The 19,612-nt window shown below is 40.4% G+C and overlaps 1 protein-coding gene across 18 annotated transcripts in view; it reads left to right on the top strand.

Moving 5' to 3' along the window:
• Positions 1–19,612, top strand: part of LOC113500419 (calcium-activated potassium channel slowpoke) — a 61,587-nt gene extending 41,975 nt beyond the window's left edge. Inside the window, exons 7-27 of one of the 18 annotated variants that reach the window (XM_026881190.1) lie at positions 1,518–1,609; positions 4,384–4,494; positions 5,673–5,778; positions 6,970–7,122; positions 7,210–7,365; positions 8,070–8,182; positions 9,202–9,357; positions 9,538–9,614; positions 9,953–9,988; positions 11,466–11,516; positions 12,683–12,745; positions 13,619–13,654; positions 14,051–14,183; positions 15,013–15,078; positions 15,788–15,959; positions 16,117–16,341; positions 16,419–16,716; positions 16,815–16,951; positions 17,032–17,168; positions 17,249–17,474; positions 17,556–19,612. In XM_026881190.1, the coding sequence (XP_026736991.1) occupies positions 1,518–1,609; positions 4,384–4,494; positions 5,673–5,778; positions 6,970–7,122; positions 7,210–7,365; positions 8,070–8,182; positions 9,202–9,357; positions 9,538–9,614; positions 9,953–9,988; positions 11,466–11,516; positions 12,683–12,745; positions 13,619–13,654; positions 14,051–14,183; positions 15,013–15,078; positions 15,788–15,959; positions 16,117–16,341; positions 16,419–16,716; positions 16,815–16,951; positions 17,032–17,168; positions 17,249–17,474; positions 17,556–17,654 (2,643 nt within the window). In that variant the 3' untranslated portion in view covers positions 17,655–19,612. Of the gene's footprint in view, positions 1–36; positions 129–797; positions 890–1,517; positions 1,610–4,383; positions 4,495–5,672; positions 5,779–6,969; positions 7,123–7,209; positions 7,366–7,522; positions 7,636–8,069; positions 8,183–9,201; positions 9,358–9,537; positions 9,615–9,952; positions 9,989–10,857; positions 10,930–11,465; positions 11,517–12,682; positions 12,746–13,618; positions 13,655–14,050; positions 14,184–15,012; positions 15,079–15,787; positions 15,960–16,116; positions 16,342–16,418; positions 16,717–16,814; positions 16,952–17,031; positions 17,169–17,248; positions 17,475–17,555 lie in introns of all 18 variants that reach the window. The other 17 variants (XM_026881193.1, XM_026881188.1, XM_026881192.1 and 14 more) reach the window with 17 other exon arrangements.

Genomic DNA, 19,612 nt, shown 5'->3' with positions numbered 1-19,612 from the left:
GACTCCATGTTCGATCGACACCGTGGTCTGTTGCAGGCAATGTTCGCTAGTAGCATTCCCGAAATTATAGAGCTGGTAGGAAGTAGGTCCAAGTACAGTGGCGAGCTGAAGCGTGAACATGGAAAAAGGTATCCGTTTGATAATAAATAAAGTGATCGTCGAAAGTGAAGGCGATTCATCACGCGGTGCAAAAGCGAGCTCGCGCGCTGCGCTCGGCATGAATCGCCCGAGCTCTCGAAGATAAAGTGAAATAAATCATCACGTATAAGAAAGCTTGCTCAGTGCCGTCAGATGTATTGTGTTATCTACTCGTGTTCACGCGCGGGTCCGTCGGCGGGAAGCGGGCGGATCGTCGCCCCTGTGCTACCTTTGGTGTAGCGCCGGGGCGATCTTGGCCACGCAGCCCGCCGACTCGGCCGGCCCGTGCTCGCGCTCTACCAAGCGTCTATATCGAATGCCCACCGTTTTTAGTTTAGGTACCGGTCGAACCGATTTCTTTTTAAGTTCTGTTCATCGATTAGTTAGCGTATGTATCCTTAGGCTTTGCATGCACCCGGTCACGAGTCCCGTCACGGCTTGCGCCGGTCACGGCTCCCGCCGCTAGCGTAGCTCGGCACGGCACCCAAGTCCCGCACACCCACACCACAGCCACAGCCACCACGCAGACAGACGACACTCAAGCCACACAGCCTTGTGCGAGCGCGAGGGTACGCGGGCCGGGCGGGGCGGGGCGGGCGCGCGGGGGCGGGCCGGGGGGGCGCGGCCACTCACCTTACGGTGTTTGCTGTGTATCGTAGGCTGTGTTCGCCAGCTGGATCCCCGAGATCACGGAGCTGGCGGCGCAGCGGAACAAATACGGCGGCCGGTACAACAAGGACGTCCGCCGCAGGTACCCTGCTCTCACGCCCCCGCTCCACGCGGCTTCCTGCCTTCCTACCTCTCACGGTTTCGATCTTGGTTGATTGAATGCGGAGTTTGCTAATGAAATTTATTAATCCTTCACTAGAATCGGTCTCTCGGTGCCGTGGCGCATGCTCGAAGAGTTAGCTCCCGGCGGCCGCGCCCCTCTCCCCGAACTAGAGAGACAGGCGCGCGGTCGACCGACGCACTACTACATGCCTTTTTTCGTAAATTTTACTCGAGATACCGTTGAGCTTTTTAATCCTTTCTAACGAGACTAGATCTGGAGAGAGCCGATGTAAAGTTTTGTAATGCTGTCGATGAAGTAGTGTTTGGTTTGTTCGCTTGCACACGATGCCTGTCGCCACGCTGTAGCGCTAGCTCCGGCACTCGCCACAGTCCCGCGACACACAGCCAGTGCCGCGCCGCGCCGCCGCCCGCGCCCGCGCGCCCGCTCCGCCGCCCCGCGCTCGCCGCAGAGGGGGGCTGTCGGGGGCGAGTCGCCGCCGCTCACGCTCGCGGTGTCCGGCCGCCCGGCCACCAGCAGCGCCGGCGGCTCGCCTCCCGCTCGCCGGTCGAATCAATGTGAACGTCTTGTTTTGTCTGTCGGCGTTTAGGCGATATTTGCCAGTTGTATCCCAGAGATAATTGACTTAATCGGCACTAGACCCAAGTATGGCGGCACCCTCAAGAATGAGCGGGGACGCAGGTGAGCCGCTGTCTTCACTCCGTTCCGTTGAATGTGTTCCGTGTTGTGACATCTATTCTTCCTTTTCCTCTCTTAGCACGCTTCTGTGTTCTCACTTATCTTGGCGGGACGCAAGTCCCGCGAGTTGTCTTTGTTTTTATGAGTCGATATATTGATTGTAAATTACCTTTGAATTGATTTGAGTTCAGTTGAATAGTGAACAGCAGATAGTGGCTAGTGTTATCGCTCGTCATTATAGGTATCATGATTATGTTCTGTTAGTAAACGTACGTAAAGTAAAGGAATGTTACCGTAAAGCTTAGTTATGAAGAGTTAAATGTTGAGTGGTATCGTACCGTAGTGCGTTGTTGGAGTTCTGGTGTGCGATGCGAAGCGAGGCGTCGACAGCTCCTTTCTGTGGGCGCGGCTCGCGGCTGCGGCCAGCCCGGCCCCCGGGGGGCGCTGTTGATGCGGCGTTCGACCACCTCCCCTCCCCACCCCGCTACCGGCACTAGCGTGCCCCAGCGCCGTCCGCTCGCGCCCTGCCCCTCCCGCCCGCTCCGCTCCTCCACTCCGTCTCCGCTCCGACTGTATCCCTGCCTGCACGTCTACTTATTGTTATTGTACTTGTACTCTTAATGTTGACCCTCTTTAATGTTTTATGATCTGTTATGTAATTTTGAGTCGACCCCCTCGGTTATTTTAGTGTAATGTATTTACGTAAATATATTCATAGAGCGTGGCAAGGCTGTGTGCATTGAGGACATTTTTAACGCAAAATTAGTTTAGATTTTATGAACATATCATTTAACATGATCGACATCATCCTAGCAACGAAACACGAATCATTTTATAAAATTTTTGAATTGATTTTAAAAACTGTTTGCAATGTTTATGGGATCGTATTAAAGATACAAGGTAGAAAGATTTAATTGTTTTTATGAATAAAAATGAAATCAGTTCCTTTGCCACACCTTAGATGAATACTAGAAATGCATGGACGTAAGTAGAGCTGTTGCATCGTTTTGTTTAACTTTCCTGTTTGACTACTACCTACTATATTATGAGTTTTTCTGATTTGGACCTTGTTTTTATTTGTTTAACAACATTAACCTCCATCATTATACGGACTGTCGACTGTCACCTTACAACAAACGAAGTGGTCACCAACAGTGTCGATGTGAACTTATTAAGATTTGCGACTCTCGATTCAAAACATTACATATTGAACGTACATAATGATACAGATAACTACCGTACAAATCTTGCCCACGTGAATACAAGTATCCCAAATACATAAACTGTACTGAGACGCAAGCTTTACTTCCTTTTTATATTATTTACACAATTTTATTTAAACACAGCAAAACTTTTTTTTGAAAATTGTAGATTGAGCATTTTGGATAAACATAGAATATTTATTTTTGATGTCACACCTAATGTTGGTATTGATCGGAACTTACAGATTTCAGAACTCTCGGCTTACCTTAGATTGGCTTAGATATTTTTAGCTAATATTTTACCTTCTAAAGCGTAGTGAACTTATCACACGACACAGCCAAAACTTAAAGTAGTAATAAAGCACTCCAATTGGCTTAAACTTGCCTACCTATTACCCAACTATTAATTTTATTTGGTCACGACTTCCTTTTCTTATTATGCTTTAGCAGGAAAAACCCTCATAGCATGCGTCGAACCTATTCAAAAGTAATAATTAGTAATTTTTCACCAATCCTGAAAATGGGCGATGTTCCAAATGTACTGTTAAGTCTAGAGTTAATACCAACATTAGGTGTTACTGCGACGGTATATGACTCAAAAAAACTACTTGAACTTTTACTTTCTCTTTTCTTTACTGTGTCTAGATAAAACTTTAAACCTTGTCCCAAATCATGACAACACAGACGTATTCTTTGTTATTCCCCGCAATGTATGCTGTATACCTTATTAATGTTGTTTCCCCAACAGACATGGCAATGTCTTAGTATATGTCCTGTCCTGCAAGCGACCCCATTGACCCCACCCATAGTCGTCGTCTCATTGTTTTTTTTTTACTTATTATTTTTAGTGTGGTAGATAGTTACACAAATCCTGAACGAAACTGAGCTTTCTAGATAAAAGTTTATTTGTTTGTGGCCAAATTTAAACATAGTAAAAACGTTTTTGTGTTGATTGAAGAAATAATTCATAATTCGAATTTGCCGATTTTCCGAGGATCCACAAACAAATGAACGAAACGTATAGTAAATTATGGAGGTTATTTTTTTAGAACAACGTCTTTGTTTTAAATAAATTTAAATTGATTTGAAAAATTGTAAGAGAATTGTTGTCGCTCGTGTTTTACCGAATTGGCCGCAAAATGAAGACGTTGTCGACATTGTTGTAGCATTTTCTTCACGCTTCTATCACTTATCGTTTTGTTTAACCCTGTTGAGACCTATTTGTTCCGATTTTTATTATCACTTACTTCCATTTGGTCCCAGGTGTTAAATAAAACTTCAAATTGCTGTTACTTCTGTCTTTTCCTCTACTTATAAGATGAGCTTTTAAAATTTGCTTACTTAATAATTCAAGCCACTGTAAAATTTAACTTTCAAAGACACTAAGCTTTTGATTGTACATAAATTTCAATTTTGCAAATCCAAAAAAAAATACAACTTGAAAAGCTTTTAATTTTTCTGAGAATTCGCTTCTGAGGCTTCTTTCTTTGTTTTTCAAAATGCAAATTAATTTTGTAGATGCACCTTGAGTGGAGATTGGTTACGTGGTATTATAATAACTGTTAATGTTTTCAGACATATAGTTGTATGTGGACACATAACTTACGAATCAGTGAGCCATTTTTTAAAAGACTTCCTACACGAAGACCGAGAGGATGTGGATGTCGAAGTTGTTTTTTTACACAGGTATGTTTCAAATATTTTCCAGGCATAATTTTAAATATAAGTTTAGTACCTCAGGAATTTCTACGTAAAAACATGTAGGATTACTGCCGGAATTCTTATAGGTTTAGTTAGGTTAAATGAATCACCAGCAAATTTGCTATACAAAATGTATTGGCACTTATTTTAACTTATTAGAAGGGAAAATAGTCAGAAAACTTCACTCCCTTGTCATATGTATTTCGCAAATTAAGTTTCTGCTGACAACTTGTTGAATGGTCATCAACTTCAACAAGTTGTTCATGTAGCTATTATAACTGACAGATGTTTTTTGATATGATTATTGCATTGTGACTATTATGTGCTGTTTTACTTACGATATTTAAAGTTTGACTCAATATTTCCTCTATTCTTTTCGTACAGGGGAATATCCTTTATTAAATCTTAAATTACTTCAATAAAATACTAAGCACTAATAAGCAACGTTCAAAAACATACACCGAACAAGTAGCGGTGATGTGTACCTATGTCTTTGATAGATGTAAATAAATTCGTAGTAACAGGTCATTATGAAAAACATTGGCAAATATATTATCGATATGACCAATTTAGTAAATAGAGCCAATTGTATAGGACTGGCATTATTATATATGTACTGTGAACGAGTGCGTGACGTTGATGTGTTGTGGCAATGTCGATGACGTGGTGTGTCATGTGTGGTCCAACGACGCTTTCAGAAAAGAGCCCGACCTTGAGCTGGAAGGTCTCCTCAAGCGTCACTACACCACCGTCGAGTTTTTTCAGGGTACAATGATGAATGCCGTCGACCTTGAACGAGTCAAGGTTAGAGTACAACAATAGTGCAGGCATTAGTTTAACGCACGGCCGTACTTATCATTGACGCGTCTACGTGAATCAGTACTTTTTTTATTTATTTATATGTGCATAAAAACAGATCTTTTCTTCTGTAAAGACGCTGTTTCATAGTCACAGTAGGTATTTATCACTAACTTTATCTTGTGATTATTTGATGCAATCATTGCTTCTCACGGTGTTGCGAGGTCGCCTCGGAGCCGCGCAGGCGACCCCGCACCACCCCACGACTGCGTATTTTGATACATAGAGTTGCATGGTAAGGCCACGCCAGGCGGCGGACTATCCGGTAACCATGGCCAGTTTTGTTAACTGAGCGCTTATGACAGGAAACCGCCCGACCTGGAGCTCGAAGGCCTGTTCAAGAGACACTTTACCACTGTGGAATTCTTTCAAGGCACCATTATGAATCCAATCGACCTACAAAGGGTGAAAGTAAGTAGCAATGCAAACACATGAATAATGAGGTGGGCGTGGGTGGTTTCGGTTTGACATGTAAAGATATTGTCTAGACGTAGAGCGATGCTCGTTGACTAACCTATCGCTCGCGTTGTCCGAGCGCGCTCGGCACCCTTCTGTCGTGCTGAGCGCTGCCCTGTGTTGCCTGTGCTACTGAGTGTTGTCCGGCGGCGGCGGCGCGGCGCGGCCCGCCACAGCTGCTCTGCCCCGCCCGACCGCCCACCATGTGTCTAATTGGGTGTTGTTGCAATGCTGGCCCAGCCCGTTTGGCTATTCGATATCGATTTTCTGTACGATCCGTTGGCAATATTGGCATTAATGGCTGCCGAAGAAAGGGTTTCCATTTCAAAATTTACATTTTTATACGTAGTATCGAGTACAGTTATCGATTGTCGATATATTATTGGGTAAGTTGGCATGGCTTATGGAATGATAGCGCTTATCTGCATGGTAGTTTTCTTCAACTTTTACCCCACCTGCTTCTTGTGAAATGAATACTACAAATCCTAACAAAGATGAGACAGAAAAGCGTAACTAATATTAAAAACGACCTTAACAAAGATGAGGTCTACTGCAAATTGTGGTGGTATTCATTTGTATGTTGTCTGCTGAATTACGCATGCGCTGATTTCACGCTTTTGTAAAACTTCGCTTTGATAGAAAAGTATTCTCAGTCAATTATTTAGATTCAATTATGTCTTTTAGTCTTTCCTATTAAGATTTGATGTTAACTTTCCTATAAATATGTGTGTTCACGTTTGTTTGGTAAGTGTTGCAACCCTAATAAATGTTTTCAATTGCTTTTCACGTTTAAAATCCCCAGTAAACTATTGTTTTAGTCGATGAATAATCTTTTGGTTGTAAAATTGAGTCTTATTTTTGAGTAAAAGCCTGAAACCGAAACATTACCGCGTGACTTACTTATGACAGAACTAAGACTGGCCAGAATCGATAAGAACAGCCTGCTATTTTTAAACATTTACTCTAATCTCTATGTGGTATTTGATAAGCTATTAAAGTAAGGGATGGAGCTATATACTGACGCATAGCACCGTCCTTTACACAAATCTTTGTAATAACCATTGTGCAAAAAATCCTGGCCAGTCTATATCCAGCCGCCAATATCCACGCCAGAAAAACCAGAATCTTCATTACGAAAATGTATAGGTACATGAAGCAGATGCGTGTCTGGTGCTAGCCAACAAATACTGCCAAGATCCGGATGCAGAAGATGCCGCGAACATCATGAGGGTTATATCGATCAAGAACTACTCCGATGACATAAGAGTCATCATTCAGCTGATGCAATACCATAATAAGGTGAATTTCACGTAGACAATAATAGAGATTCAGTTTGCACTTTTTTAACTCTTCACATTTTTAACCATTTCTCCTGTTCTCGGTCAGGCTTACCTCTTGAACATTCCGTCGTGGGATTGGAAGCAAGGTGACGACGTGATCTGCTTGGCGGAGCTGAAACTCGGCTTCATCGCACAGAGCTGCTTGGCCCCTGGCTTCTCCACCATGATGGCCAACCTGTTCGCCATGAGGAGTTTCAAGACGGTCAGCCTTCCTTTTAACTACGCTTCTTTTGTTTCTGAACTATGCACCGACGGTACTTTCAGAGACCGACCCCACTCCACCGTCGACTGGATAACGCTCACTGTCGCTCTCTGAAGGTACGACCAGGTTCTAACGTTACTATGCGGCATTTCCACAGTCCCAAGAGATGGCTATATGGACTAATGACTACATGCGAGGTACCGGCATGGAGATGTACACCGAGACACTAAGTCCAACGTTTATCGGGATGCCGTTCAAACAGGCCGCAGAGTAAGTGGGCAGCGAACGAGATGCTTGCGTTAACGTGACACAAGACAACGTCACACACCAAACTTTTTTTATACTTAAAGTGTTTGAGCATTTCATACCGTGATTACAGGACAATCGTTACTAACCGACTACGAAACGCATAGCTTATCATTTTAGTGTTTTTGTACATTTTGTTTGCGAGCTTACCGTCTGTGATTTTGAATATCAGTGGTTTTTTTTAATTCATTATCAGAGGTACGTACTGCACTGAATAATAGCTGACAACACCTGAACAACAGACAAGCATTAATATAGGGATATGATATACTAATTTGACTAGATCTCTAATATAGAAGGCGAGTGACGAGGAGTGTTGGCGAAGGCATCGTAGCCCTGTGAAGGTCGCTATGACTAACATAGCACGAGCTTTAGCGTATCCTATTGGTTGATTGCAGTCCCCCGACACTCAAGCTTGGCAGAACGATTACCTGCAGGGTACTGGCTGCGAGATGTACACCGAAACCCTGTCGACTTCCTTCACGGGAATGAGCTTCCCGCAAGCGAGCGAGTAAGACTCCCCTCGATCCTTGGGCCCCGCCTGCACCCGCACCGTAGACACTGTGTGCCAACTTGCTAACCTTAGCTGAATGAGTGTGCACTGATATATAATAACCCTAGCCACTAGTAGGTTGGATATGTTTAGAACTAAAATGGTTTCCTGATTTTCCAGAATAGATTGTGCATGTTGAATGGGTATAATGTTAGATAGTGGTATGTATTTAGACTATATTGCGAGCCGATTAACAATTTTGTAATTTCGTGTAAATAACAATACATTTGTTATATTTCATTTTTTGTAAATGGTTTTTGTCACATTCACAATCATCGCATCCAATTTTTTGACCATAATTTAATAGCAACAATCATAATTTCATAAAATTACTTCAGTGCAGTAAAAGCAGAAAATAATTACATTCTTCAAATTTTTGTCTTCACTTAGTCTTGGGCTTTATCGCACAATTTTCAGTAAAAACAACATTGAAAATATCATTCAAACAAAAACATTAGACCTGTAATGTAAAATGAATTAGCTTACTCCCTAACTAGCTTTCTGTAATAATATATGTCATGTATCGTAACGCTAATAATACTCATTAAGCTATAGCATTGTAGTAAGCTTAACATAGTACAAAACTGCATGAAACTTAACAATTAGTAGTTCAAGTAAAGGTAAGATTTAGAATGCCTTGTAGGTTGTCATATTCGTAGCAAAATGATCTCAAACGCATGAAATGTAGAACCAATCTATATTTTGTATACTTTTTTGGAGACCCTAAAATCGTCAAGTACTTTTGAAAATATAGCTAAAGATATATAAACTTTCTAATTAACTTTCTAATCCCAAAAATACTACTTACACAGCTATTTAATTAATTAAACTTACCTAATAAAAAAGCTTTACTATAATCTCTCCTTTGGCTTGTCTATTCCATGGTAAAGTTACTACATAATGTAAAAATGATACAACGCGACGGTTGAATGTTAGAAATTTCAAAATATGTGGTACATCGTTTTAACTTCGTCTAGATTGTGCTTCACAAAGCTGAAACTCCTTCTGCTGGCCATCGAGATTAAGGGGGAAGAGGGAGCCGACAGTAAGATCTCCATCAACCCGCGCAGTGCCAAGATACACGCCAACACACAGGGTTTCTTTATTGCTCAGTCCGCTGATGAGGTTAAAAGGTAAAATCATTTTTATTATTAAATGAAAAAGTATCAAGTATTTTAGTTCTAAATTACTAGTGATCTCTTTTAATGTTCCAATACTCTTTCCTGATCTGTTATAAGCTACTTTCCATTATGCATTTTGTGTAGAACTCGTAATTTTTACATTAATATTGACACTACGTTTTCTCGTTCCAGAGCGTGGTACTACTGCAAGGCGTGCCACGAGGATATCAAGGATGAAACTCTCATCAAGAAGTGCAAATGCAAAAACTGTAAGATCACTGTATTGCTATCATTACAATTAACATAGCCAAACTTAGCGAGACAATCTGTACAGAATTTCTCAACATACAAAATAATATTTATTTTTAAAGCTAACTACCTAACTTAAAACCATTCTGTGACATTCTTTCTGGAAATATTTAAATGTTGTGATGAACTGTGTCCCGTAATTTTTGAGTCACTTACACATGTCTAAGTACAACTGATGTTACACGTACACTGTAGGAAGAGGGCCCTCGCGGTCACAACGACACAGACTCGCTCGACCTCACACTGTTTTCTTTCTATTTGTGAGACATTAATGAATATTGTTCGGCTAAACTTTTAGTGACCGCGCACCAGCGGAAGGTTGGAGCCGACATAGGTAACTTGCACCACACCTAACCTCACAAATTGACGTTTTCCGATATTTATTTTTCGTGTCTATAATTTTGTTGAGTTGCTTTAGTGGTGTTGCGTCCGTACCTCACTGACTGGATCGGCTGCAAGGCATTATCTTGACCCGTGCTCGTTCACACCCTATAATTTAGCGATCATTGTGTTTGTCCGCTCGCTCGTGAATGGATACCGCCACAAGATGAAGCACTCCGACACCATTTTTCTGCCTTTTGAGATATTATCGCTCTGTATCTGTATCAATATTGAGAGGATTTAGTGCATCATACAATGCCGCTGAAAATTCACAAACCCAATCAGGATCTGTACATATATATCGCACATCAGTCACTTGTCAAAATTGTCAGGATCACGCAGTTCTGCGCGAGTCAACAAGAGTTGAACACGATTGCTATGATGCACTTAAGAGCCCAGCACAGACATTGCATGTATACAGTAGAACTTAATATTGCAAACAGCAAATGCACCGTCATGATGTCCCCGAACACTTAGTTAACAATATAATATGTGAATCCACGAAAGCATGTCTCAGAACAAAAAGGAGTGAAGATCACAATCTGCTGATAAACTAAACCGTCGAGAGTGAGCTTTGGAGGACAAAGACTTTATACGACAGTTCCGGCTTGTCTGTGCTAACGACAGTGACTAACGCAGGAAGAAAACTTAATACAGTCACTCTCCATTACAATCATCCACGCTTTGACAGAATCAAATTCTACCGCTACGACACCTAGAATCACTGCACAGAATTTGATTCTACCAAACTCATACCTAACAAGTTACATCATAAAATGTTAGGAGCGTACATACGTATTGTCAGTGTTTGGATTTTTACAGATGTTGGAATGATGATGATGCAGACTGGGATGGTGAAACAATCTCTTAATACGTACCGTGGTTGTCTCGACGGTACGGAAACGACAAATGACAAATATACCGTATTACCGTACCTTACACACGTTTAGTTTGTTTGCATCAACTAACCATTGCTGTGGACGAAGTGAAACTGGGCTACAATATATGCTAATACACGATTAAACGACACACGCAGCTAGTATAGTGCAGCTAGGCTAAAACACTATAATTATAATAACTACAGCTCGCTTCCTATACGACAGAAATAGGGTAGACTTAAAACGTAAAACACTGATCACGTCTGCAACCCGAGTAGGATACCTGGCTTCTATTACTACCGAGCCCAAGCGGAACTGCATCATCTAACATTAATCCAGTTTGGGCAGTTGTACTACTTTGGGTCTTAGTAATTAGAAGTCACAACATACAAAGCGATGTCATCAACTACTTCCTACTCAAAATAAACTTTCAGCTTTGCATCTTGCATAAATACTATTATTTGCCATTCTTCTGTAACATCCACTATTTAAAACAGGTTTAACTAGATGTGTAACAAAAAGTGAGCTTAAACGTATTGTTTCTCGGTTCAGTGGCTACGTTCAGGAAGGGCGTACGAGCCGTCCAGATGGTTGGCAGGGCAAGTACGTAACCTACATGTGTATACAATTCAGTGTAAATGTCAATGTGATGTTTTATAAGCGAAGAGCGGGACGGGTGACTCCCGCCCCTCGATCGCTATAGCAAACGTGTCCTGTTTATCATTGTCTTGTCTTATGCGTTTCTATATGTGCATTTATACAGCAGTTAGATGTTTGCCTCTCTATTAGCCGATATTTAAAACATCGAGAGACATAATGTAATGTCGTTTATTTATTTTGGTGTTGTTGTTATTATATCTCAAAATATTTTTTCTAGGAGTATATATTTTAATCCCTGATTTTCTGCATCGACATAGTCCCTCTGATATTGATGTTGTGAAGTAATAGTGTTTTTAAATGAAGTTAATTTGTAATTTTATTATGCTTACGAGTTGGATCAAATATATTTAATGACACCCTGCATAGGGAACGTTTAGATGCTCCCGCCTCGATAGAACCGTGAGGATTCTGCAGTCATTAGCTGCCGCGTCACTATCCGCCGAACGTTGTGGTATTCTCGCCTTACTGTTATCACATCCCTGTAATTTCAACTAATTTTCATTTGAGCCATTGGTCCTTAGTCGCTCAACGCCACCTTACTCATTCCATGTTCTCATTCTCTCATACCCTTTACATTAGCCATGATAATTCCTAGGGTTTAAAATCCATTTAATTCAAGACCTCAGACATAATATCTTAGCACGTAGAGCTTGTCTTTTAGTTAGATTTACGTTTTGTGTGTCGTTTGTATTCGTAGCTTAACGTTTGTTGCATGTTTGGTGGTAGGTATGTTAACAATTATATTAGTGTGTAGTGGTAACTATTTATTGTATTTTAATAAGTAATTTGATTTTGTATCGGTTTCATCTTGGGCTATTCTTTGGAAGCTTTCTTATGGGTGTACATTAATTTCTTATCTATGCTAAAAAGTTTTTTTAACACCGTAGAATCCAATATAATTAATAATTGCTTCGTAATATGTTGTAACGCCGTAAATGCTAACGCCTTAAAAAAAAACAGAAAAAGATGAAACCGATGGATGTTTAAACTAAAGTAACCTGAGTCGATATGGACAGACCGGCCACACGCTGTACTATGTAACGCGATGTGCTGTAGGTACTGTATTTACTGAGTGGAGTGGAATGCGAACTTGTGCTGATGTTTTGCAGATGATCACCATCCTCCCCCCACCTTCACGCCGCCAGAGTTGCCCAAGAAGGTCCATGTTCGAGGTACATCTCAGGCTCCGAGCCGAGTGGTTTTTTTTTTCGTTTTTTCTTTTATCATCGGCCCACTAACCATTTGACCGGCAATTTGCTTCGTCCTAGGTTACCGAAGGTACCGTGCACCTAGTTGCTTTGTCACGCATTATTTCATAGCGAGCACTGACAACTGGCGAATTTGCCACTGGGATTATGCGCTTATATCGCATGGACCCGGCTAAAACTGTAGATACACGACCCACTTTCGCTTAAGCGAGCGATCGTTCTTATCTAACAGCCTTACATTAAATTTCACAAAATTCCGACTAACAAAATTGCAAAAACACAAATTGAAATCATTTGTTTTTATGTTACTTTCGCATTCACTATTATAATGTCTACCTTATTAGGTATCGAAGATTGAATTGTTCCCATCGATGCTTCTTGGTAAACTCTAAAGCGGATGTATTATCATTTGTGGTTTGTACCCCTCCGCCGAGCATTGCAAATATTCATGGCATTGCATTTGTCCGAATGAAAAATACCTGTCATACTTATTAAATAGAGTTGTCAATTTTGGAAAACTTTACAAATCGCTTTTTACATAAACCTTTAATCAAAGCATCTTATCTTCCATAAGGACAAGTAAAAATTTTTTGTCCAAAATTGGCAACACTAAAGTGAATGCTATGTGGGTACATCTATGCTTTTGTTGTAGAAGTTTAATTAAGACTATTTGAATATATTAATTGCCCCAGTTTTCTAAGTCGTAAAATAAATAACGTTAGAACTAAAACGATTTAACTTAAATGCATATTGCTTAAAAGTTCATGAAATTTAATGAAATACTTATCGTCTACACTGATAATAGCTTCGGGTAAATCGTTTATAATTGTTTTCCAGGTGAAATTGCGAGGGAAAGAGGGGAGGATACTAGTTGTAAGTATAATCACATCCTACGCATAAACTTCAAAATCTCAGCTGTGACTTGATATAACTTTACCTACATGTTTCTAATGCTACTATAACCGGCTTCATCAAATCAACGCTATTTAACATGAAGCTACTTTTTTGAGATGCAAATCATAACTTATCTGAGAGAAAGACGATAGACCACAGAGGGCTTCCCATCACCTCTTAAAGTAAGTTCATTGTAACTGTGGAAGAGAGATGCCGCTCTACACCGGGTAGAGCACTATCATGCTTAAAGGCCTGAATAAATGTTAATACTTTAAAGCTGGAAGACTTTCAAGAAGTGGCGGTACTCCCTCATTACTTATTCTCGAGTAGTGTTGCTATTAAGTCCATACTTAAGAAAAACTCTTTATTCCACAGTAATAAACCGTAACCATCGGAATGCGGCGCCAACGACACTGTTGTCGCCAATGGCGAATCAGCTGATGAACACCACGACAACCAGGCAAGTCAACAAAGTGAAGCCCAACGTTAATAGAGCGCCTCCCGATACGTAAGTCCTGATAGAATGAACTTACTACCAACCAATCATGTTAACAATAAATGTTAAGGCAGTGGTGGTACATGAGGGAATAAACGAACGAAAACGAACTGTATGGCCGAATATTAAATTGAAACCGTAAGACTTAAGACGAAGATCTTTTTCTTATAGTTCGGAGAAGAATTCAGAGCCTACGCCAATGGATGGATCTGTACCAAAAAGTAGCACCTTATGCAGGCTTATTGTGACAGCAGCATGAGGTTTTTTAATACTACACTTTTTTTTTTTGTTTTTGTGTATTTGGCCATTATAGTCAGGCGTTCGTTGGTCATTGTGGTACTTGCAGATATAAACCAAATACCCTTACAGAATTTAGTCGGAAGAGAGCACGGAAGCAGTAACACAAAATGTGAATATTCTTTGAATGAATACGCCAAATTGAAAAATTGTCAAACAATCATGTATTGCCACTCCCAAAATGCTATGATTGTAGCTTTCTCTGGAGCCAAGCAACACGAATCAATGTGTATTATTTTATTAGACTCCTTTACATTTCTGGGATATTATTGTTCGGCTTCAGATCTACCTACAAAATAATGTTAGCTGCAAGTCGAAATAATAAACATTAACGTTAAAATCATAAATTAAAAATACATTTGCTATAAAGCCTACTCTTCTATCCTTGATTTCTCTATCTATCCGGCTTGTTATGGAAGTCTTTCAATTACTTTTGTTTAAGCACGTGCACAAAGCACTTAATGGATAACTATCTGTATCAGTACGCACGATTATTTCATAAAAAAAATAGAAACGGAGACGACTCTTTGAACCTGTGTTACAGGAATCCCCAGGATCAAGATACCAATTACCAGGCCTATCACCTTGCCTACGAAGTGAAAAAACTCATGTAATTGAAAATTATTCAGCTAGATATATATTTCCTCAGTAGTTTGATATTTCAAGACAAATTCTTTTACACGGGTTAAGTCAGCGATGTGTCAATGTTGCCTTCATTGAGTCCGCATTTTAGAGTCGTTAGACTTAAGAATGCGGACTACTGCGCAGACTTTCCTCGGTACAGTTCGTAGAGTAGTGCTTGCCTCACTAGTGATACATTTTAGTTGGTATACGTTGAGAGTTTATTTATAAAGCGTAATGTGTACAGCACTTGGATACAGCACAACACACGGCAACAGCATGTTTATGTCACCTATGTTACCATGTTATGTACACTTAAAACATTTGTACTGTTGTGTGCGTTCCTCAAATAGTAGCTTAGATCCTGTTTTGTAATTGTTTATATTTTCCAGACCCAATCAGTAGATGGCGCTTTCTAGACTATTATAATTTTAATTTATTCCTAGTGTTTAAATCTTTTAAGCCCTTACTCTTAAAAAAACTATTGATTATTTTGCAATTCCGATCGTAGTCCTTTTTGTCATTATTTAGTAATTAATCGTCTAATTTCCAACGCTAAACCTTTTTGTTTAACTCTACTAGATTAAACTATAAATAAACAAAATACTAAATATATCCACATAAACGAACACATTCTGTTTCGCCGCACATAATTTACAGTTTATAAAAATCTTTCCTAAATTGTATCGTTTACACAGGCCAACGAGTAGAAGCAGTGGAGGTAATCAAAACAGCAATGGTGTCAGCCTTCACGCGGGCTTGGCTGACGACCAGTCGAAAGATTTCGACTTTGAAAAGACTGAAATGAAGTACGACTCCACTGGAATGTTCCATTGGAGCCCCGCGAGGAACTTGGAAGATTGTATATTAGTATGTATTTTGAGTCATGAGAAAGAACCTTATCTTATTCATTTTACCCCGATTTTCAACGACTAACAAGATTTTTTCTATCTTGAATAAATGTCGTAGCTTCACCAATGAAGAAAACATTTTTGGCCACTGGGTAAATTGTATTTTTTGCTCACAGGACAGGAACCAAGCGGCGATGACAGTGCTGAATGGTCACGTGGTAGTGTGTTTGTTTGCGGACCCAGACTCGCCGCTCATCGGGCTCAGAAACCTGGTGATGCCGTTGAGAGCCTCAAACTTCCATTATCACGAGCTGAAGCATGTAGTAATAGTAGGGAGTGTCGATTACATCAGAAGAGAATGGAAGATGTTACAAAATCTTCCGAAAATCTCTGTATTGAATGTAAGTCAAATTATACAGTCGGATAAAAGTTTTTTGGAAATTATGGATTGATGAAATGATTTTTTAATATTTTGCAGGGTTCACCGCTAAGCCGGGCCGACTTGCGTGCAGTTAATGTGAACTTGTGTGACATGTGCTGCATCCTATCAGCGAAGGTGCCATCCAACGATGATCCAACGCTGGCAGACAAGGAAGCTATCTTGGCTTCGTTGAACATCAAGGCTATGACGTTCGACGACACGATAGGAGTGTTGAGCGCCGGCGTTGGGACGAATGGAAGCAGTGCAGTGCCTCCCCCGCCCGGGCAGCCGCCTGCGCCTGTGTTGCTGCAGAGGAGAGGGTCTGTGTATGGTGCCAATGTGCCTATGATAACTGGTGAGTACAAAGGCTTTACATAAACCAGAGGTAAATTCGTCAGAACAGCCAGCCCAATGTCTCCAGAAAATGACACTGTAATATTTTTTCTTCCACAGAGTTGGTTAACGACAGCAACGTACAGTTTCTGGACCAGGACGACGACGACGATCCGGACACGGAGCTGTACTTAACGCAACCGTTCGCGTGCGGTACTGCGTTTGCTGTCAGTGTACTCGACTCACTTATGTCCACAGTAAGTAAACGCAGTAAATCCTCTGTATTTTATTTTCTTAAAAAATGGTATCAGGCGATTCACACAACTTTGTGTTACAGACTTATTTCAACCAGAATGCCTTAACACTTATCCGGTCGCTGATAACGGGCGGCGCGACGCCCGAACTGGAACTCATATTGGCGGAGGGAGCCGGCCTTCGAGGCGGATACTCTACGCCAGAGAGCTTAGCAAATAGGTACTCTACTAAAGCAATATTTTTCCTGACGAAAGTGAGGTTATATGGTCAGAAAAATAACTGAACCCTTCCCATTCCAGAGACCGATGTAGAGTTGGTCAGATATCGTTGTACGACGGTCCACTGGCCCAGTTCGGCGAGGCGGGCAAGTACGGTGACCTGTTCGTGGCGGCGCTCAGCACCTATGGCATGCTGTGCATCGGCCTCTACCGGTTCCGGGACACCTCGTCCTCGTGCGACGCGAGTAGCAAGAGATACGTTATCACCAATCCTCCAGATGACTTCTCTTTGCTGCCAACCGATCAGGTCACTTACATAACAAGCTAGAATTTTTTTAACTTGGTATCGCGAGTATTTTCAGTTTATAATTGTTGGATTTATTTGCAGGTGTTCGTCCTAATGCAATTCGACCCAGGGGTGGAGTACCGCTCGTCGCGGCGCGCGGGCTCGGCCACGGGCAGCGGCGGCAAGGACGACGCCTCCTGACTATTGCTGTGCAGCGCCCTCACGGACGGGCCCTACTCCTACATCTAGGCAGTAGGCCCGCCGACACAACACTCCGACAATCCTGCCCTACACGACCCGACTACTCTGTCCTAAGCATCACTCCCGCACTCTTAACCCCACCTCTTGGGTGAACGTCCACGAAAGTACTAGTTTTTGTCCTGACCTATTTAGCCGTCATACGGGAGTGCTGCTACCTCCACTGCCCTGTTTTATTTTGGTTTTTGGTAATTGTATAAGTTAGTATTCTAAGTTGAACACTTCCTGCACAGCAATCTACACTACTCAATATTACTCGCACTCTTGAATAGCAATAGTTTATTTTTTGTTTTAAGACAATTGACAGCAGACTTAATTACAGACATTTGAAATTAATTCAAAATGCGTGAACTCCTGTAGCGACTTAATCAATAATTATTATGTGAAGAAAGCAGTTCAGTTTAAACAATTTTTATTATTTTATTTATTCAGACGAACAGGCAGTCCATAGGAACCAAACAAGAGATGAATATAATACATTTTTTATAAAATACAATTTAAAAAACGCTTTCCTAAATTTAAGAAGGCTTTCGATGTTTAGGGTATTACGATTAGAAAGATCAGTGCGTTGTTGGCCAAAAAAAAGATTGTATTTTAAGACATAGAGCGTCAAAGTTTTTAATGTAAAGGCACATCACATCAGCCGTATAAATATTTAAAAAAGTATAGGAACCGTTGGTTGTCGAAGCTTTCTCTGAGGTAGTTGTTCATATAGTTTGCATATTTTTAAACCTACCTCATTTAGAGCAGTCTTGCTCTAAATGTGATACGTTCATCAGCTTGATACTTGACAACTACCTCGACAGTATTGACTACAACGGTATATTTAAATCACGTTACATTTTTACACATTATATATAGGTACATTGATGATATCAACATTGAAATGGTTTCAATTGATATGTATCGGTGATGGTTGTTTTAGTATTAGGCTTCTATTATAATGGTGTTGGGAAAACATACACACATGCATACACAACAACAGCAGAGTCCTGACACACCTCTTTCTTTTCTTTCTACAACAGTCGTTCTTGGCAATTGACCAGATCACCACGTAAGTCAAAATTATTTTTAGAACAATATGGATGCGATAAAAATATTCTCATTGGTTCTTGAAAACAGAATAAAAGGACCACTGTTGTACCACTGTCTGTTAAACCTTCGCGTTTCCTATGTTTGACAGTTTCTTCTTCTAAGCTGTCTATATACTAAAATTAAAATCTTTGAGTAATGAGAAATCTTATCTCCAACTAGTTCTGTTTTCTAAGGTCTACAATAATTTGTAAGCAATGCTCAATGAAAGGAACCTTTTAAACTTTTAATTGCATGACAGTGTAAAATGGTCTTAGGTGTAGGCTATCGCTTTTCTTAGAATATCCATTCCTTATTGAGTAGTTTTTTTTCTCACGTTTCACGTATTTAAGGCGCTACATTTAACGCTGATATATAGACATATTATAAGAATTTAATGTTATATTCATCGACTGATTGTTAAGCACATCATATGACCATCGTTACTTGTTTTAGTCATTATTTTTAAGTTTTTAGATGTTTAATTCTTCTTCAATGGATTCACATTGAATTCATGATTTAGTTTTAAGACACTCTGCCATATATACTCTGCACGTATGGTAGTAGTCTGCATACACTTCCATTGCTCATATTTTTTATTCTTCTATTTTTACTACTTAACTTAGATCTTACAGTTGAGCATTTTTATGCAGAAATGAGAAATATCCTTTGGAAATATACAAGAGATTACAATGTAACATTTTTGACGCGTAACACCTGTTTCTGCATAAAAACGTTCAGCTTAAAAAACATAGCAACATTCAGCCTCACCTTATAGTACCACACGTTTTGTTTTATAATTATTATTTTAATAAATTTATGCTATTTTA

This window comes from Trichoplusia ni, chromosome 14, assembly GCF_003590095.1.
Source record: "Trichoplusia ni isolate ovarian cell line Hi5 chromosome 14, tn1, whole genome shotgun sequence".
NCBI lineage: Eukaryota > Metazoa > Arthropoda > Insecta > Lepidoptera > Noctuidae > Trichoplusia > Trichoplusia ni.
Note: the sequence above shows the minus strand (reverse complement) of the source record. Positions and strands in the feature narration are given on the sequence as shown.